This window comes from Gossypium arboreum, chromosome 5 (genome assembly GCF_025698485.1).
Source record: "Gossypium arboreum isolate Shixiya-1 chromosome 5, ASM2569848v2, whole genome shotgun sequence".
Classification (NCBI taxonomy): domain Eukaryota; kingdom Viridiplantae; phylum Streptophyta; class Magnoliopsida; order Malvales; family Malvaceae; genus Gossypium; species Gossypium arboreum.
Window position 1 is genome coordinate 88,171,180 of NC_069074.1, and position 22,258 is coordinate 88,193,437.

At 31.1% G+C, this 22,258-nt stretch overlaps 2 protein-coding genes across 2 annotated transcripts; both read left to right on the plus strand.

Moving 5' to 3' along the window:
• The first annotated feature begins 841 nt into the window (after window positions 1–841).
• On the plus strand, window positions 842–5,739 carry LOC108451645 (G-type lectin S-receptor-like serine/threonine-protein kinase B120). The gene is made up of 7 exons (XM_053027731.1): window positions 842–3,651; window positions 3,735–3,836; window positions 3,938–4,152; window positions 4,224–4,434; window positions 4,517–4,754; window positions 4,860–5,007; window positions 5,133–5,739. Exons 1-7 carry the CDS (start codon window positions 2,319–2,321, stop codon window positions 5,421–5,423), a joined length of 2,538 nt encoding a protein of 845 aa, XP_052883691.1. The 5' UTR covers window positions 842–2,318; the 3' UTR covers window positions 5,424–5,739.
• Window positions 5,740–8,269: 2,530 nt separating this feature from the next.
• LOC108451646 (G-type lectin S-receptor-like serine/threonine-protein kinase At4g27290) lies at window positions 8,270–21,963 on the plus strand. The gene is made up of 10 exons (XM_053027645.1): window positions 8,270–8,577; window positions 8,817–10,103; window positions 10,187–10,303; window positions 10,430–10,626; window positions 12,219–12,429; window positions 12,676–12,910; window positions 13,052–13,199; window positions 13,444–13,734; window positions 18,927–20,187; window positions 21,773–21,963. Exons 1-10 carry the CDS (start codon window positions 8,523–8,525, stop codon window positions 21,961–21,963), a joined length of 3,993 nt encoding a protein of 1,330 aa, XP_052883605.1. The 5' UTR covers window positions 8,270–8,522.
• The last annotated feature ends 295 nt before the right edge of the window (window positions 21,964–22,258 follow it).

A 22,258-nucleotide genomic window follows, 5' to 3' on the forward strand; every position in this document is an offset into this window, starting at 1 on the left:
TACGTCTTAATATCATTATTATTATATACATAAATAGGAGTTCTTATACAACCCAACTTAGTACTTTGTGACTAACTCTCATAAAACTATGTTTACATGGATGCTGAAATTAACCAGGTTTCATCAGCACAGATTCGAAGGTTAGGTCGAAAAGTGAGAAAATTTGAGTAAACATATAAGGTTAAAAAATAGGTTTCAATAAAAAAAAATAATACTCATTTTCTAAACGAATCAAGTCTTTGGTAGAATTTTTGGCTCGAGCTCGAATATGTTATTTTGCTGTCATTTTGCTATTATATTGTTACTATTTTGTTGTAATTGTTTGAATATTATATGATTCTTATTTTATTATTAATTTTGCTCCTATTTTAGAGGCATTTGCTAACCGAACTCCAACTATTTTAGTATTATTTAAGTTTAAAGATTTTTTAATGTATTTTAATTTATTGAGAAATACTTATTTTAATGTTTGTCTTGTATTTGATGTATTATATTTTTTAAATTTATTTTTATCTAAAAAAATTAATACAGATGGATCAGATCAGACTCAGGTTTAACATTTTTAATTTAGATCAAATTTAGACAGAATTTTAAGCTCATTTTTTGAGTCGATCCTATGCCTAGAAAATGGAGCTAAAATCTTGCACTGACCTGACCCAAACTCTGTTCGACTCATGATTAGATTTAGTAACACCTCTTTTGAGTCATGTCAGGTTTTAAAAAAATTGAACGAAGGGTCTAAGATTAAATATCCCTTTTAAGTTTTTAAATTTAAATAAAATAACAAGACCCAATATGGTAAATATCTCTTTAAATATATTTATTAAGTATTGGAGAAATTAAGTTGAAACATTAGCCTTCTTTTTGTTCTTCTCCTACTTCCTTCATTATTTTCCTTTCTATTCTCTTCTTCCATGAGAGACTCAGTCGTCGTCATCATTATGCTGCCCTCCGGCCTCCATTCAAGTCAAAATTGGGACCAAACGATTCGCCTTTTTCTCTTCTTTCTGATTCTCCAGTTAGCTTTCTTGAAAAACTTATCAAAACTTATAAAATTTTTCACAATCTTTAGAACTTTTCAAGCCACGATCTGCAAATCTGACTGTTGAATCGTCACGGAACTTCAACCATGGCTTCTCCTCACCACTTTCAACATCTTGGCCGTTCGAATTTCTGAAACGATGCTTGAATCTCAAGTACTCAAAAACCCGAAATTGATCTTAGGTTTTGTTTGCTCTGGACTTATGGTTTTGTTTGTGATGTTAATTATTCTCTACTTTTCCTCTCGCGCAATGGGTCAGGGTCAATAATAAAAATAATAGCAGTTTACACCCCATTCATATCCAAATACATATCTATCTATAGTATAATTTTATAATAATTTTTTAATTTAGTTCTTCAAATCAAATTCAAAATCATCAATTTCTCTATAATGACAACTTGTTAAATATTTACTAATTGAAAAAATTGATGCATGGGTTAGTTGATTAAGGTTCTCACAATCAAGAATCTATAGAAATTTGAAGAAAATAGCTTGATTATCTTTGCAATTTGGTATGGCCGAATAAAGCTTTCAACAATAGAATTTTTCTCCTTTCTTTTGTTCTTTTAGTGGACGGTGGAAGAAGATGAATGTTTCTCATCTTTCTTTCCACTTAGTTTAGTATATATAGGTTAATTAGTTTATTAATGATTATTCTAATTTATTACTTAATTAATTTCACTAATCAAAAACAAGTCGATATTCATTGTATTTTCACTTTTCAATTCAATTTAATGGTTAAATAACCATTTAGGTCCTTTGAATTATTACTGACTAGATTTTTAAGTATTTTTAATTTAAAATTTAATAAAGATTAAATTTTATAATTTAATCTAAGTTTTAATTAATTATTTTCTTGATTAATTAAGTAGCATATCAGCGGTAAGAACCCTTCAATAGCAGAAACAAATATGGGTTTGAGTAGTATATCATGTCTGACATCATTGACCCAATGATTATCAGACTAATGTTAATGTTTATTAATGGTTGGGTTTCAATAATTAAACTTGGAACCAGTCATATCACCAAATCGGTTTCAATATGGATTTCATGAAAACAAAGATTCAACCCCAGTTTTGCAACGCAATAATATAATAAGAACTTTATGATGGCGACTGCCTCTGTCTCTTTGAACATGGAAGAACAACAAAGAAACCTATTCTTTTTTAATGGAAAACCAGGAAAAGTCTTTGGTCAAAGCTTGGCTTTCCATGGTGTGTTTCGTTTTTTTACTTAAACTACTGTTAATGGAAGAAATTACCTGCAATAACTGTTAATGGCTGACTACGATATTAGCAAAAGAAACATGGCGACCATGAGAAAATTTCCATGTATTTCCTTGCTTCTTTTTTCATGCTTTTGCATGCAGGTTTTCAATGGAACAGTTGCAGCCACTGATACCCTTTTCCAAGGTCAAATCATGACGGCCTCAGGTCTGTTAACATCTTCTGGAAATGCCTTTGAGTTGGGGTTCTTTTCAACTGGCTCAACTAATCTGTATTTGGTGATTCGGATGAAGAATGTTGCAACCAAGGATATTGTGTGGATTGCCAATAGAGACCTTCCTTTCACTGGTTCATCTATGATTCTCACCATCAATGATGATGGATACCTTGTGATTGTGAATGGCAGAATAAGTTATAGGGTGAGTGATGATCCGTCATCAAGCCAAAATGTGAGTGTAACGCTGTTGGATTCTGGGAATTTGGTTCTAAGAGATAGGAATATGGATATACTATGGCAGAGCTTTGATTACCCTTCAAACACTTTTTTGCCTGGGATGAAGCTTGGTTACAATAATAAAACAGGGAAAGTTTGGTCTCTAACATCTTGGTTGGATGAAGAAGACCCAAATAATGGGGATTTCGAGGTGAGAATGGTATCAAATGAAGTGTTCCTCATGAGGGGTACCGAAATATTATGGAGTAGTGGACCTTGGAATGGCCATGGTTTTGACTTGATGCCTGAAATGAGATTGAACTACATCTTCAACTACAGCTTGTATAGCGATGAAAACGAAACATATTTTTCGTATTCATTGTATAATCCTGAAACTATAACTAGATTCAGCCTCGATGTTGACGGACGTATGAGAGAATTTGCATGGCTTGAAAATTATCAACAATGGAATTTGTTCTGGTCTCAACCAAGACAGTTTTGTAGCATTTTAAACTCTTGTGGCTCATTCAGTCGATGCTTTGAGGATACTCAGAGTTGCAAGTGCTTGCGAGGTTTTTATCCATCGGAGAACCGACAAGGTCACAATGGTGGATGTATCAGGAGTACGCCCCTAACATGTGGGAATGGAGATAATAAAGACAGATTCTTAGGGATTGATGATGTGACCTATCCTTTAAGTTCCATGCAGCAAATCAATGCTTCAAATCCTTTTCCATATTTAGGCCCTCAAATTTCGATCTCCGATGAGAATTCGTGCAAAGAAGCTTGCTTGAATAACTGCAGTTGCAGTGCATATGCATACAACACAACAGGCCATTGCGCAATATGGTACGGTGACCTTATTAATCTTCAACAATTATCATCAAATTATCCAACAGGACATAAAATCTTTGTCAAACTTGCAGCTTCCGAATTCAACAATGGCAAAGGTACTTTCTTATTAAAAACTTTGAGCTAAATTGACCATTAAATTGTTTCACATTCTTACTTTCTTGAATTCGAGTTCTAGCAGCCAAATGGGACGTATGGATATTTGCACTTCCTGTTGGTCTACTGGTGCTTCTTACTGCATCCTTCTTTATTTTTCGGTGGAGGAAGAGTCTTAAAAACAAAGGTAATTTGTTTCGTATTGGTTTTTCTGAATCGATTAGCAAGCTTGTTCGATATTCGAAAGGATGTACTTACATATGCAGACCTCTCTGTCTCTGAGAACAGGGGAGATGGAAGATACAAGGCGGGATATACTACTCTTTGATTTGGAGATGAGCATCACAGCTAGTAGCAATGATTTTTCGGGTTCCGAAAACTCTCGAAATAGAAGGAAGGACCCTGCATTTCCGCTGTTTAGCTTAGCTAGCATATCGATAGCTACCGAAAATTTCTCCTTGGAGAATAAGCTGGGAGAGGGAGGATTTGGACCTGTTTATAAGGTATTAAGTCTATCACATTTTAAGACTATTACCAGAAATGGAGTTTAGGTATTGAATGATTTCGCTTGCAGGGAAAACTATTAAATGGACAAGAAATAGCAGTGAAAAGGCTTTCGAAACGGTCCGGACAAGGGCTGGAAGAGTTGAAAAACGAGACGATGCTTATAGCAAAGCTTCAACATAGGAACCTTGTTAGACTATTGGGTTGCTGTTTAGAACAAGGGGAAAAGATATTGATCTATGAGTTCATGCCTAACAAAAGCCTGGATTTATTTCTTTTTGGTTTGTGATATATGAAGCCTTAAAATTTCCTTCCCCCCCACTCCCCCCAAGAATTTCTTTTGATATGCAAAATTTGTAACAGGAACAAACAATGACGGGTTACTAGACTGGGGAACACGAGTTCGAATAATCGAGGGGATTGCACAAGGTCTTCTGTATCTTCACCAATATTCGAGATTACGGATCATACATCGAGATCTTAAGGCAAGCAATATCCTGTTAGACAGTGAAATGAACCCGAAAATATCAGATTTCGGGTTGGCAAGAATGTTTGGTGATGACAAGTTACAAGCAAATACTAAAAGGATTGTAGGAACTTAGTAAGTGAACTTCAAAACTCCAGAAACTTATAACACTATCTGCTACTCTAAATCTCTTTCACTTAAGAATCTGATCAATTTTTGTGTGAAATTGATGCAATATAGTGGCTATATGTCGCCTGAATACGCCATGGAAGGCCTTTTCTCTATTAAATCCGATGTGTTCAGCTTCGGTGTGCTGCTGTTGGAGATAGTGAGTGGCAAGAAGAACACTGGCTTTTACCATAGCAGTTCTCTTAATCTAATTGGACATGTGAGTCACAAATTTTCCCCATTAAACCCGAACTTGATACTCTCATTCGAGTCTGACTAACTTGGTTTGTTTTTTCCCATTTTACCTCAAGTTTCACATTCAAACATGTTTTTTTTTTACTTCAGGCATGGGAATTTTGGAAAGGAGATAAAGTTCTTGAATTGGTGGATCATAGATTGGAAGACCTAGTTTCATATCCCATGCTGTACAGATACATTCAAGTGGCACTTCTTTGTGTTCAAGAAATGGCTGCCGACAGACCGACAATGTCAGAAGTTGTCTCGATGCTTACCAATGAACTTACAGTTCTAAATTCTCCCAAACAGCCAGCATTCTCTAATTCAAATCAGCCTTCAAGCAGGCCCGCAACACTTTCAGCGAATCACATAACAGTTTCTATAATGGAACCTCGATAGTTTTTTCGATCTTAGTTCGAAAGTTCTGAGAATCCGCCATGATATGTAGATAGAGTTAAGCAAATTGGGTGCGAGTCTGCTTAGTTCCATGTCTTATACATTAGAAAGCCCTCTTTGCTAAGAATTATGATTTTCGTCCATCATGGGAATTTTAGTCCCGATTGTACTCTATTTTTTTAGTCTAAGTCCCTATTGGGCTACAACTAAATTTGTAGTCGTGCCCAAGTTATACCGCTAAATATGGAGTTGAACTTTTTCGAGATTATTTTTTCATTCGCAAAATTCAAACTCGATATCTTATTTAAAGGATATCAAACTTTTTATCACTTGATCCAATAAACATTGATCCCTCTTATTTAGATATTCACGTTCAAATCGTTAACACATGATTAATATATATTTATTTAAGTGAAAGTTTGAAATTTCTAAGTTATTAAATATATATATATAGATATATATATATATTTATATATATATAGATATATATATTTTACTTTTCTTCTTGTTTGACATGCAACAAATATTTATGGTCTTCTTGTATGTTGTGACGATACAAACTACACAACTTCAAAATGTAGGAGGTCATGTATGTGTAAATATATATATATATATATATATATATATATATATATTATTTTCTTTATATTTTAATCCAAAATTTAAAACCCATTTAATTAACCTAAATTTGATTTAGTTTAATTTAATCATAAACAGTCATTATTCCAAATTCGTCCAATTAAAACCTAAAATCGATTGGAACTTGATTTTAGATCAAATTGGTTTCCATGAATTTTAGATTCTTTTTTTAATTTATATATTTGGTTTGAAAATTATTCAAATTAAATTATTAGATTTTCTAAGAATAATCTTTAAAGGCGATATGAATTTTTTTACCATTAATCTCATTATAGGTTTTTATTATATTTATTTTTTTTATACAATGCCTAGAATTACCATAGCCTAGACTTGTTCTTGAGTCGTTAGGTCTTGACAAATTTTAAGCCCATTTGATGGGCTCGGCCTAGCTCGGACAAAAAGATGGGTTTAAAATTTTACTCAAACCTAACCCGAATAATAATGCTAAAACACGGACTGATCATTCAGTATTAAAGTTTTTATATTATTTTTAAAATATATAATACATCAAAATACTAAAATATTAAAATAAATATTTTCCAATAAATTTAAAAAATCTTTATACTTAAATGATACTAACATAGATGCAAATTAACAAGTAAATGCATCTAAAATAGTAGTAAAATCAATAATAAAATAAGAGTTACATAACATCTAAATAATAACAACAAAATAATAGCAATATAATAGTGAAACAACAGCAAAACAGTGATAAAACAACAAGAAAATAGTAATTTTTTTTCTTTTTACAAATTCAGGCCAAGCCTAGGCAAAAAATGCTTTACCCAAAGCCTGACTTGTGTTCTAAACAGGATCTTATTTTTTTGTCCAAGCCCATTTTTTCAGCCTATATTTTTTTCCAAACCATCCTACTTTTCGAGCGGACATTTGAGCCAAACTAGGTGATTGGCCTATGGATAGGTCTACCATAGCCCTCCCCAACTCTTAAATAGGAGGATAATGTGCTTTAACGAATTCGAATTCATGTCCTCTTACACTGACAACAATGCCGCGAACACTCAATCGGCAAGGCATTATGTTTGTGCAAGAAGTGTCGTTTTAATAAATAATATATATAACAAATAACCTATAAAAAATTATTAATAATTTACATTAAATTATTATGAATTAATATTGATACAAAATAATAATTTTATTTTTATTTTTTAATATTAAATGTTTTACTATTAAATAGTATTAATATAACTAATTCTAAATTAATTAAATATTTTGTAATTTCATCACTTTTTAATTCATTAATGGTTTTTTAAAGATTTTAAATAAAAACTAATCTGATAAAATAATTATAAGTATGACTTCATAAAATAAAATATTTATATTTAGTGACCCAATTATTAAAATTACCAATTTTGGCACTAAAATTAAGGAAATAAAATTATTACTTACGGGCGCGTTTTTTTCTCTAAAAAAACTTAAAAAAACCTAAAAAAAACCTAAAAGGTCAAATAAAAAATCGACATGTATAATTAATTTAGCCAAATAAGTTCAATTATCAAAACTATTAAAATTTATTACTTGAACATATAAATAAATTTAAGTACTTATTAATTATTACAAACTACATGAGTCTAATTCACATATAAAATTCAATTGTGTTGAAATAAAATATTAATAGTTTTACAATTTTAGTGATTCAATTGTAAAAATTCTCAAAGTTAAGTGATTTAACTACAAATTTTCAAAAATAAAATGACCAAAATGTAATTTATTTAAAATGAATTTTTAAATATGTATAAACATGTTGGCACTAGTAACAAAAACGATATGCCTACGGATATGGTATTAACTATCTTTCATCATTACTGTTGTAATAATTAAGAATAGATATGTTTGAACACGCTTAAATGCGTATTGTGTTTTGATTTAAATGTTACAAGTAAAAATAGAGATAAGATTTGTATAAAAAAAAATTGTTTACTTCATCCACTAATTGAAAATAAGTTCATCATTGGTTTTTTTTTTTTCTTTTTGAAATCATCATTGTTTTGAAATCGTGCTTATTTTCAGTTGAATTTATCGATTTAAAGAAACCCATATTTTCAATGGTAGATGCATCAATCTGTTAAAGAAAAATTCCTGATGAGAAAATAAAAATAAAAATCAATAATTTGTTCTTCAAAGTCAACTAAAATCATCAACTTTGGACAAATTATTATATATCTTTCCTTCTCTGCAATTCATCTGCCATTGCTAAATCAATAAATTAAGTACCTTTCAAAGTAACCCAAATAGTTAAAGGAAGCAAACACGAAATCGGTTTGAACATATATGCAATTTTCTTTGTAGAAATCGTGGACTTTTATTTGTTTATATTTTTTTTTCTTTTAGAAAATCCCTCAATGACCAAGTCTACCAATCTTTTTCTTAGAACAATTATCCAATTGTTTTTTGCTTAGAAATAAATAATTTCAATTATCTAACTAATCTTCCATTACCTTGCCAATGGATGCTACCTACTGCCATAGACATTTATGCAACAAACAAGCTTTTGCTTCAGGTATTGTCTTTATGCTATTGTTTCTTAGCATTCAATACATACATACATACATACATACATATATATTCGATAATACGATTAAGGGTATCTCTTATTTTGATGTTCAAGTGCTTCTTAGCATTCATTTTAATGGTAGTCTATTACGTGTTTGTTGATTGGACATGATTCAAAACTTTGAACTATTGGTAAACCAGACTCTAGATGATACTAAATTCGATCCGGTTTTAATCGTCTCATAGCGGTTGGATTTGGACTACTTATCGGAAACAAAATGGTATCGAAAACCAGATTTTGGTATCCTTTTATCCTGCTGATGTTCTTATGTGCTGGTGCTGCAATGGACACAATCAGACCAGGCAACCACTTGAATAGCTCAACAACAGTGGTTTCAGTTGGTGAAATGTTTGAGTTGGGATTTTTTCAACCTACAGATTCAGAACATTACTATGTGGGAATTTGGTACAAGAATATCAAGGAAGATCCAGTGGTTTGGATAGCGAACCGGGATTATCCGGTCACTGCTTCGGCTTTTTTCTGCATAAGCGATGATGGCAACCTTGAGATTAAGCAAGGTAGGATCATTTACAGGGTGACAGATATGACATTACCTAATGCAAATGTGACTGCTACATTGTTGGATTCAGGCAATCTTATTTTGAGAGATGAAAATTCTAGCATATTATGGCAAAGCTTTGATTTCCCTTCTCATACTTACTTGCCCGGTATGAAACTCGGATACGATACAAGGATTCAGAGCACTTGGTCGTATGTCTCGTGGAAGAGCTCCAATGACCCGAGTCCTGGAAATTTCACCCTCAAATTGGATTCCGGACCTGAAAAACAGATCATGATCATGAACGGAGATGCGATATACTGGAGATCATATAGGTCATGGGGAGATAGAGACAACTTCTTTGAATTCCCTGTTGAAACAAGGTTGAACATGTACAACTTTAGCTTTGTTTCGGAATCTGATACGGCTTATCTCACTTACAACATCTATACGAATGACACGATCAGTCGATTCACGATCGACGCGACGGGACAACTGAGGCAACTCTTATGGTTAGACAACGAATGGAGCGTGTTGAACAGTCAACCGATGCAACCGTGCGAAGTATACGCTTACTGTGGTGCCAATTCGAGCTGCAGCAACATGTCATCACCAATTTGTAGTTGTTTACCAGGATTCAAACCGAGTTCGGTTGAGTTTTGGAACAATGGAGATTTCAAAGAAGGATGCTCAAGGAAAAATGAATTGCAATGTGGCACTGGCAAGAACGATGGATTTCATATGCTTACTAAAGTAATATTGCCACAAAAACATCTGACACAAGAGGTTCAAAGCTTTGGTGACTGCAGGTCATCCTGTTTGAGTAACTGCTCGTGTTCCGGTTTTTCGTATACCGATCGGAATTGCTCGATATGGACTGGAGAACTAATCAATTTGCAGCAGCTACCAGTTAATAATAGCTCTGGAACAGATTTTTATCTCAAACTAGCAGCAACCGATTTGGAGACTAAAAGTAAGATCAATTGTAACATTTTTTCATATTTGGATTCAATGGTGGAAAATGACATAATTAACTTATTTTGTTTCTTGGAAAAGAAGAAAGCTCAAGTAACACGAGGAAAACAGTTATTGTATCAGTGACAGTAACTATGACAGTTTTTACTTCAGCATTTTGCATTTGGCAAGTGAAGGTGAAGAGAGAGAAAATAAAAGGTGACACTTTAGACTGTTTAATTTTGTTTCAAGTATTCGTATCCGACACTAGTGGCACATATTTGTGTTTCATGTTATGTGTTATATGTACTCATTCATATGGTTCCTCAACTGTTAAACAAGCAGGGCAAGACTTGTTATCATTTGAAGTTACTATGAGTCCATCACATACCAAAAAGGAACAATGTAAAGGAAGATGGCAAGTGGAACATGAGAAGGAAGTGGAAATTCCATTATTCAGCTTTTCCAGTGTATCTGCTGCTACTGATAATTTCTCATTCTCAAATAAACTTGGAGAGGGTGGTTTTGGACCTGTATACAAGGTAAATTTCATAGATTTTGTTTGAAAATTCCAATAGTACCTCAATTTGAATTGGATTAATTCGGGTTTTAAGATTTTGATCCGGGTGGTTTTCGACCTAGATTCTAATAAAAATTATGATTATAGATATGTGCGTCAAGTTCATCGTGTTGGTTTTAGGTTGAGATGATTTTAATTGGGTCAATTTGGGTTTTAATATTTTTAGTTTGATTTTTGAAGTTTGGGTTCAAACCATTTATGTTTGAGACTCAGATTTTTCAATTGTCTTATTATGAGTTTGAATTAAAGCTGATTATGGGCTGAGTCAAGCTAGTGCAAGAAATCAGGCTCATTTTTTGGCCTGGGCCCGACCCAGCTCACAAATGGGTCTACAATTTTGCTCAAGCCCAACTCGAATAAAAAATATTAAACTTGGGCCCGTATTAATTTTTTTAGATTATTTTATATAAAATAAATTTTAAAAATATAATTCATCAAATAGACTAAAAACATTAAAATAAATATTTCCTAATAAATTGAAAATACATATAAAAATGTCTTTATACTTAAATAATACTAATATAGTTGCAAATTAATAAGAAAATGCTTCTAAAATAGTAGCAAAATTAACAATAAAACAAAAATTATACAATATTCAAACAATATCAACAAAATAGTAGCGATAAAATAGCAAAATGGTATCAAAACAACAACATAACAATAGTAAACAATATCAAACAGCAGCTGATTTTTTTTTCTCAAATTCGGGCTGAACCGGGCCCAGGTAAAAAAAGTATTGCCTGAAGTCGAGCTCATTTTCTAAACAAGTCTTATTTTTTTGCCCAAGCTCAGTTTTTGGGCCTAAATTTTTTTCCAAACCCTCTCACTTTTCATGCGGGCCTTCGGGTTTGGGTAAGTGACCCAACTCATGATCAAGTCTAGTTTGAATCATTTTGGTTCTAGTAACTTATACCTTAAGTCATTTCACATTCAAGTTGTTTTAAGTTTAGAGGTGAGCATGAATCGGGTTTAAGTATGGTATTAACACACTTTATACTTCTTTAAGCCTAACCCGACCTGAAATATGGGTCTAAAATTTTTATCCAATCCAACACATATTTAGAAAATAATTAATTCCAACCTATTTTAAGCATGTCTATATTTTTTCTTTGCTTAAATAAAATTTACCCATAAAACTTTACTTTGATAGGTTGACATTAATATTTCAACCATGAACAAACCATGAACAAATATATTCAAATCCAGTCTATTTGGTTTTAGGTTGCACAGGTTGAAGTTTTAGTCATTTTATGGCTATGAAGCATTGACACTTCTTTCAGGAGAGTGTCCAAGTGTCGACATATATATAACTTTGTCACAGTAGATTAGATTTTCAAATCCGAAGTCCAAAGTGATGAGTATAATTATGAAATATATGTGAAAACTTAGATCAATATGTGTAAAGCACCTTAAACCGTGACATTTTCGAATCAAATCACTATTTAAATGTTATACAAGTGATCACAATTTTATGAAATAAAATCATGTAATCTGCAATTGTTAGTATCACATTTGTGTGAGAAATTTCACTGGGAAAAGATTGTTCTTTTGCAGGGAAAATTATTGAAAGGGGATGAAGTAGCAGTGAAAAGGCTGTCAAGACAATCTGGGCAAGGTTGGGATGAGTTAAAGAACGAAGCAATGCTAATAGGCAAACTCCAACACAAAAATCTCGTCAAACTTCTTGGTTGTTGCATTGAAAGAGATGAAAAGATTCTTATCTATGAGTATTTGCCCAATAAGAGCTTGGATACTCTTCTCTTCGGTAATTACTTCTTGTTATTTCGGTATAAATATGTAACATTTCTATAATATGTTAGTCAGATTTTGAGGTGATTGTCGGATATGGATATAAGTATTTGTCTGACAACACAACTATATTTAAATACCCAATATTCATATATGAATATGTGTAAAATACGAATACTTTTATGAAAATTAAGAGGGCGTCAAATATAGGTTCTCATACTTTGTCACTTAGATGTTCATTTTGTCTATTAAATCCATGAAGGTACCAATGCAATGGTTACACTACCTTGGAAAACTCGAGTTCGAATCATCGAAGGGATTGCTCAAGGTCTTCTTTATCTCCATCAATATTCCAGGGTTCAAATTATTCACAGGGATTTGAAGGCCAGCAACATTTTGTTGGATGAAGATATGAACCCTAAAATTTCGGACTTTGGGATGGCTAGAATTTTTGGAGGCACAGAACAACGAGCAACTAAACGGATTGTTGGAACTTAGTAAGTAAATCATGTATATACATTTATAACATCAGTGAACTTAGGGTCATAAGCACGTCTTTAAACTGTGAAACATCTCGTTTATTATGATAGTAGACGTACTAAAAAAAGTTGAAAATCACCCTTTATTATGAAATGCAGTGGTTACATGGCTCCTGAATATGCTTTGGGAGGCGTCTTCTCAGTGAAATCAGATGTCTTCAGCTTTGGAGTTTTGTTGTTAGAGATTTTAAGTGGCAAAAAGAACACCGGTTTCTATCTAAGCAATTCTCTCGATCTCATTGGATATGTAAGTGTCATAACTTCAGTCACACGTAACCCGAGTAGGGATATTGTCTGTCAATGTGGATTCAATTATAGCTTTACGAAACACTGGTTTCTATTGGACAATTCCTTTAATCTTATTGGAAATGCGAGTATCGGAACAAAAGCCTGAGTTACGAGATATTGTCTACTTCAACCTTGAAAATCTTTGTGAGCCTTTTGGGTCAATGTGGATTCATTTGTAGTTTTATTGAACTTTTGTTTTTCAGGCATGGGATCTTTGGACAAGCAAGAGGCCACTAGAGTTTATCAACCCTGAAACGCATGATACGTATTGTCCAATTGCAGCAACTAGATACATGAATATTGCACTCCTTTGTGTTGAAGAACGAGCGGCCAACCGACCGACAATGTCGGACGTTGTCATGATGTTGAACAATGAACTCACTGTCTTACCTTCTCCGGTGCAACCGGCTTTCTCGAATGCCCGAAATGTCCAAGATTCAAGTCAGAGCATCCCAGAAACCTCTCAAAATAAACTTACAATCTCGGTTATTACTGCTCGATGAAACTTGTTTGTTTTCTTTATTCTATTTATTTATATGAAAACTAGAAGATCAAGAAATTGAATGTTTGATTGATTTGCTATTGAAGATCTTCCTTTCTGCCATATAAATTATATGGCAGAAAACTATAAGGGGACCTTCAAGAATGTATATAGAACGTAAAAACATTGTAGAAAATTTTGTAATTCGATACGTCTTTATATCTGTAAGTTATCTATTCAAGTTTGAAGGTTGTTTCAACATTTCAGAAGACATGGACAAAATTATTAGATTAAAAAAATTGGCTATGCAAAAATTATTAGTTTTTGTACCGTCAACTTCTTGTTTTTATTGTTCTAGATTGGTGAAATTAGAATTACGATCTTCTTAGCAATTATAATTGAAATTTAAAAATTGAATTTTGATTTTTAACGCCTTGAGGAAGTCAATATCTACCTTTTGGAAGTCTTCATTTTCATCCCTTTATTTAATTCTTTGAGTTAAAACTCACTCTCTAAGCATTCGTGAGTTAAAGAATAATGGAGAATATCAAATGGTAAAAAGCATCAAAGTTTTCAATTGGATTAGACGAATTTGAGGATATCCAAAGTACCCAACATCGAGTTTTGCAGCACTCTTCGTCTTGAAACCTCATGTACTTTATTTTATCAAATTTATTACTTAAATATTACAACAAATTTTTGTTCTTAAAATTCCATCGCCCCAACTAAATTAATTTTCAAACTAATTTTTCCAACACAGTATTCATGACAGACCTTGTATTCTCAATCTATTCTACATGGGCAACTTCATTTTTAAGTCGATTATCAATCTCTGGTTGATCTATATAACAAGCTTGTTCTTATGAGGTCACATTTTTCTTAGCCGTTGGGTTCATTAGATCATTTAAAGCCTCATTTGGTGTACCAATTTTGTTTCAAAAGAAGCATGATGGGTCATTACAATTGTGCATCCATTATCGAGTATTCAATAAGATTATTGTGAAAAACAGGTATCCAATCTCACTCATTGCAAATTTGTTTGATCAACTTGTTTACCAAGTTAGATTTGAGGTTAGAATAGTTGAAGGGATGAACCAAAGATAGATTGTGTGATGTAATATGGCTCGTACAAGTGTAATGCCCTCTGGACTAACTAATGCGGTCCAATGGCATTATGCACTTTGATGAACCAAATACTTCAGCCTTTCCTTAATTATTTTGTGATTGTTTATCTTACCGATATTGTGGTGTATAGTAAGTCACTTATAGAGCATGTGAAGCATTTGAGGAAAGTGTTCTAAACCATGCAAAAGAATGAGCTTAAGTCAAGGAGGAAAAATGGTCATTTGCACGATGTAAGGTACTTTTCTTAGGCCAAATTGTGGGAGGTGGCAGAATCTAGATGGATAGGACTATAAATGAACCAAGCTTGAATAAATAAACTTTTATTCATGTTCGTTTGTTTATTTTTAAGCTTATTCGTATTCAGTTTGTATTCGTTAAGAATTTCAAATTTTTGTACATGCTTGTTTATTTGATTAATGTTCATGAATATTTTCATTTATCTTAATCGAACATGTTCACGAACAATGTTAACAAATAATAAACAAACAAATAAACAATAAATACATACACACATATATTGTTTAGATATAAAACAATCCAATATAAATATTAACAATTATATTATAAATGAAAACAAATATAAACCAAGATAATTTGATTAATATATACTAATAAAATTTTTATAAGAAAATATCATTAATAAATAAACAAGTCATAAACGAGCTTGTTCCTGAACATAAATGAACCGAACACACCTCTATTCATGTTCGTTCATTTATTAAACGAACATAAAAAATTTGTTCATACCCGTTTATTTAACTTAATAAATAAGTATAAACAAATGTCGTACAAACAGTTCATGAACAATTCATTAACCGTTTTGTTCATTTACACCCTACGGATGGATGAGAGCAAAATTCAGACTAATGTTGATTGAAAGCCACCAAATAAGATAATAGAGTTAAAGTTATTCCTTTAGGTTGACAAATTACTACCTACGCTTCTTTGAAGGTTACTCTTGAATCATCGCACCGTTGACAAATTTATTAAAAAAGGGGAAAGTGTAGGATTGGAGCCCTTAATACTAGAAAGCCTTCAATTAAGTGTTGGATTATACTAAACCGTATGAGGTACAAACCATATTTCATTTCTCCATGAACATAATTTTGTAAGTCTCACATAAATTAGGAATATCACCATCACTATCACTAATTGCATTTGAAGTTTTGGCTGACGTTATGTCTACGTTGGAAGGTACATTTTGTGACCTTATGAATTTCTTTGTATAAAAATAAATAAATAAAAATATTTTTTGAGAGAAATAAATAAATAAACTAAGTAATGTAAATATGGTCTTTCATTTTTCTAAAGAAACAAAAACAAATTCCTACTAATATACAAAATAAAAAAAATCATCTTTGATTTTTCTAATGGTGTGCTTAGTGTCAACTTACACCTGATTTATGGTCAAGTTGAACCAAATTTGGATTAGTCTGATACAAAATTTTAAGTCTATCTTTTAGGTTCGTATCTGGTTCGGTTTGAAAATAAATTTAAAAATTTGTTCAAATTCAACCTATATTAAAAATGTTAAATTTGAACCTGACCTGACTCTTCCGTATTAAATTTTTCCCAACAAATTGAAATACATTTAAAAAAAGTCTTTATACTTAAATAACACTAAGATAATTGCAACTTAGCAATCAAATGTGTTTAAAATAGTAGTAAAATTAATAATAAAACAAGAGTTATACAATATCTAAATAATAACAACAAAATAATAGTAATATAATAGCGAAATGACAGCAACACATCAACAAAACAACAATAGTTGATTCAAGTCGAATTCGGGCCAAAAAATCTTATTCAAAACTCGACTTATTTGAAAAATAGACCTTTAGAGTTTGGACGAATAAACTAGATAAGATGTAAACCCTATGCTCAATGAAAATCAATGGCCTTGATTATTGAGAATTGATGGAGATGGAAGTCGTATTAATGTCGTAAGCAAAGAGGACTAGTAACTCAAAACGGAAACATGATGGTCAACTCAAGTGTGTAAACGCCGCATATGTGAAAATTAGTTCACATAAAATTAAAAGGAAAAAAATATTAAATAAAATGAATAATAATTCAGAATATCGAATTTATTATCGTAAAATAAATTAAATTTAAATATTAAATATTTGGAGATAGATTAATTGAATATTTTTCGTTTTGATGATTCTAATATTTTATCTTAGATAACTTATTTTTATTAAAATATTATTTATTTCTTGAGTTAAAAATTCGTTTTCTTGTCTTTTATAATTAATTTTTTATTGTGTTTGTTCTCGTAATAATTTTTTTCTATTAATTAATAATTTGCCTACGTCATAGATTGAATTTGAAGGGAGGGTTTGTGAATCATCTTATTATTGATTATCGATTTTTTTAGTGTCGCCCAATTCATATATTTCTCTAAATTTTGAAAAGTCTTTTATTATTTCCTAGAGAAATAGAATGCTTTAGTGGTCAATTTTTTGTTTCTTTTGAGGCTTTTCAAAATAAATTTGTTCTTTTATTATTTCCTATAGAAATAGGAGAAAAGATTATATGAAACTATGATTCCACGTCTCCCTTATCCCTTTGCAATGAGAGAATGATAAATTAATCAAATTCTTCCTACTGATTTTCAACTTTTTTCTCCTGTAAAAATTCAAATCAAACTAAAAAGACTAAAAATCAAGAATCTGTTTTGTCATTCTCCCATTGGAGAGAGATAAGGATGACGTAGAATCACAGTTTCATACAATCTTTACTCTAGAAATAGAATACTGGTCCATTTTTTTTCTTTTTTGTTCTTTTGTGGCTATTCGAAACAATTTTGGTTTTTTTTTAATTGTTAAAGCTATAAAACATTTTGTTTTCCATTTTTTTGGATTAATTAACATTTTTTACTAGCTCCTTTAATTTTAATTTAATTAATTAAAATTAAAAATTTTATCTAAGGAGGTTAAATTCGAATTGTTGTTCAATTTTTTTTTCAATTCGATGTAATTTTTTACCTAACAAAAGTAGAAGCATGCTCTATAGGATTTAAATCTACAACATTGGATTTTGGAGACCTACGTTCTACCGAATGAATGAAGAGCGCTTTCTTATGATAATAAATAAGACTGCAAAAAAAAGAATATTCTTTTATTTTATAACCCAAATACATTAAATTCCTACTATTATTTAATATTTTATTACTTTTTTTCTTAATTGAAGAAATAATTAGAAAATAAAACAACAAATACAAAATTGAATAATAACCCCTAATAGAGAACGGTATGATACGATTTGATTCAACATTTCGTTCATTCAAGTTTGATTGTGTCATAGCTCTATAATTAATTCAATTAGATTTACCATTGGATGAATTGCATAGGCGATATCAAATAGTTTTTAGAATATTTAAATTCAAGATCATTTAAATTTTAAAAATTCAAATATTTTAAATTATTTCAATTCACGTTATCTATTAGGTTAAAATATGCTATAAGTCATTATATTTTTTAATTTTTATAATTTAGTCCCTGCACTTTTATTTTAGCAATTTAATTCCTCTATTTTTCAGATTTTAAAATTTAGGTCCAAACTTTAGCGATGTTAAAATTATTTTGTTAAATTCAGGTTCATTACAATGTTATTTTTTAGTTAGATTACTACCATGTGTATTTTTTATTATTATTTCAAAATGTCACACAAACAAATTTAACAAAAAAAATAATATTAACAATTGAACCTAGATTTTAAAATCGGAAAGTACTAAATTTTTAAAGAAGAGTACAAATACTTAAAAATTTCTGTAGGTCAATTAAATGAGTAGATGTTACCTTGACCACGAGTTTTAAAACTTTCATACCTAACACGAGAATTAAATCTTCGAATACTAATTAAGATAAAAAAGACACTTACCGTCTCACCTAACTTCAGCGTTTATATATATTATTTTTGTCAAAACATAGAAAAAGATGTTTTGAATGATAAAAGTGTAAAGGGCCCATGCAATGACTTATATGAACCAAAAGCACACCACAAAGACTTTTCATTCTTGTTTTACGTTAAGACCCTCCTTTTTAACATATATCTTATATCAATAACTTCCATTAATGTAAAAGCTTCTCATTAATGGAGATTCTTTGGTGGTCGACTCTCTTTTTCTTCTTCATTTTCAAAGCCTCAACAATGAAAATCATCACTCCGGGTGATTTCATTAAAGATGGCGGTGAAACACTTGAATCCGAAAATGGAACCTTCGAAATGGGTTTTTTCAGTCCAGAGAATTCGAACAACCGATACGTAGGAATATGGTATAAATTTTCAAACACCACAGTCGTTTGGGTCGCTAACAGGGAAGTTCCGGTTTCAGATAATAATGGAGTTTTAAGCTTAGACAACAATGGAATCCTCACACTTTTCAACGAAACCAACGGCGTCGTTTGGTATACTAATCCAAACACATCAAGAACTCCCCATGAACCTGTTTTACAGCTTTTCGATTCAGGAAATCTCGTAGTGAAAGAGAAAAACGAGGATGATTCAAAGAATTTTTTCTGGGAAAGTTTTGATTTTCCTTGTGATAATCTTTTACCAGGGATGAAGATTGGGATAAACTTAATCACTGGTTTCGAATACTATATATCGTCATGGAAATCATCAGATGATCCATCACAAGGTCAATATTCATTAAGGATGGATCCTCATGGTCACCCACAAGTTGTTTTGAAGAAAGGATCGGAAACAGTTTACCGAGCAGGTTCATGGGACGGTCATTATTTATCAGCTCGGAAACCAGATGATAGTCCAATTCCTTTGTATTCATATAATTTCGTGATCAATGAAAACGAAATTTACTTCAAATCGGAGCTGAAAAACAGTTCGTTTATTTCCAGGTACGCAATGGATCCATCTGGTTTAATGCAGCGTTTCATATGGAACCAAAGGAATGAATGGCAAGTTTTCTCGACGGCACAAGCTGATGGATGTTCTACTTATGGGTTATGTGGATCGTATGCGAGTTGTAAATCCGGTAGGTTTCCACTGTGTTCGTGCTTGGAAGGGTTTAAACCAAAGAGCTCGATGAATACGTCGGATGGATGCAGTCGGACGACGGAGTTGGATTGTAGTGGAGATGGGTTTTTGAAGCAGAGACGGTTGGCGTTACCTGACACATCGAAATCTTGGGCTAATGGTAGCATGAATTTAAAAGAATGCGAGGAATTTTGTGTGAAGAACTGCGCTTGCACGGCGTATGCGAATTTGGATGTTACAAAAGGGAGTGGATGCTTGGTTTGGTTGGATGAATTGATTGATATAACTGAGTTTTCACAGGATGTCCAACCTCTTTACATTCGATTGCCTATATCTGAGCTAGGTAAACTTCCTTTTCAACTTCCCTTTCCACTTTCGATTTTCGATTCAATTAATTTTTTATTTAATTATTTGCGGGTCAAAATGAATTCAATTAGTCTGATTTGGAAAAAAATGTTTTTTTTTTTATCAAGTAAAATTTTGAGTAAAAAGATTTCTCTAATCATTCTCAATTTCGATATTAAGTAAATTGAATCCGTCCTAAAAGAATAGTAATAATTTAATTCCATCCATGAATATAATTAATCACATCAATTATGATAACAAATTTAACTTTAAATTTTAAACATTCTATTTATTTATATATATTTGAGGCTAGAGTATTCTTTATATATTCTTTTTAAATTTTATATATTTTTTTAATTTTATAAATTTTTAAATATTTCTTTGTAGAATTAGGATCGAATTGATAAAATATGTTTATATAAATTAAAATTATACACGATTGATTGAAAATTTTAACTACCATTATTACTTGTCTTTAATTTTTATTTTCGAAATTAATAAGAATTAAATTGTTTCGATTTTTTAAAGGATCAATTTATTCGATATCAAAATTAAGATATACTAAAAATGTCTTTTTACCAAGTTTTTGACTTTTTGCCTACATTTCGGATGAATTTGGGCTGGGGATTGTTAATGTAATACTAGCTGGGCTGAGCTTAGATTTCAGTGGAATTAGATCTGTTTGGGCCGATAGGTCCGCCCAGTTTAAGTTTAAATGAGATCATTTTACTTTGGGCTTAGTCATTTCGGTCCGAATTTATTTAAATTTAATTATAAAAAAATATAAATATTATTTTAAATATTTGTAAAGTGAATACAAGTCGGTCCGAATTTAGACTAAGATATTAAAAAATATTTTGAAATTTTACCCAATTCGATCCATAAACAAATTCAATAAGACGATAGTAACATGTAATTATTGGAGGTGTTTGCGGGTTTAATCAAGTAGAGTTTTGGATTGAAATTAGTTTATGAATGATAACAGTATCCCACATATTTGCCTTAGTCCGGTCCAGTTAAGCTCAAGTTTTGAATTTTTCATAAGTTTTGAATTTTGCATAAATTTGTTCATAACTCAAGTTGTTCATATTATTTTTATCTATTTTTTTAAAATGTTATTCTTATTTAAATTTTAATAATTAGAGATTTTTATATTTATTAAAATTTGGAACCTAGACAATTTATTGCATTTTGAAATATGTACATTATAATATCGTATATTTATTTTTTATTTGATAAAAATGATGTAATATACAAAAGTGGGATGAAATAAAATATTATAAAATTTAAAATGCTTCAAATTAAGCTCGAGTTTTGAAGTTAAAATCTTGGCCCATTTTTTTTTAACAATTTTATTATAGTTTTGATTATATGCTTTTTTTATACAATATCTAGAACTACCTATAGTTCCTCTCTAACCCATAAATAGGAGGATAATATGCTTCAACGCACTCGAACTTATATCCTCCTACATTGACAACAATTCCCATGCCAATCGAGCTAAAACTCAATTGGCAAACTCGATTCATCTTTTAAATGGACCTGTTATTTGATGAATATTTGTTTTCGAAAAAATATTTCAGATAAAATTCAAAGAAAAATGGAAAAGAAGAAGGCAGTGATAATAGCCATCTCCATCATAGTACCTATGGGATCCATGGTAACATTGTTTCTCTTATACAAACTCAAGAATAATCTCAGCAACAAAGGTAAACCAACATTTTCCCTCGACTTCTATATTCAGACACTTATTTTCGACATGTTTTACGAGTAAATTAGTCTATCTATCCACAGTTTAGTTTTTGTATATTTAATTTTGAATTATATAAGTAAAATTGAAAACAACATTAGAGTGGTAAAAGTATCTAGGTTCGAGATTATATTTTGCTCCCTCTTCTAAAAAAATGAGTAAATTAATCCCTGGACGTTAGATTAAAGAGTGAATTTATCATTTTTGTTAAAAATTTCATCCATTTGTAGTATTAAAAATTGGAGTAGTTGAAGGAATAACCATATTTGAGACATGACGTGCCATGAATACCTCATGTTGACGTATAGAAACTAATTTT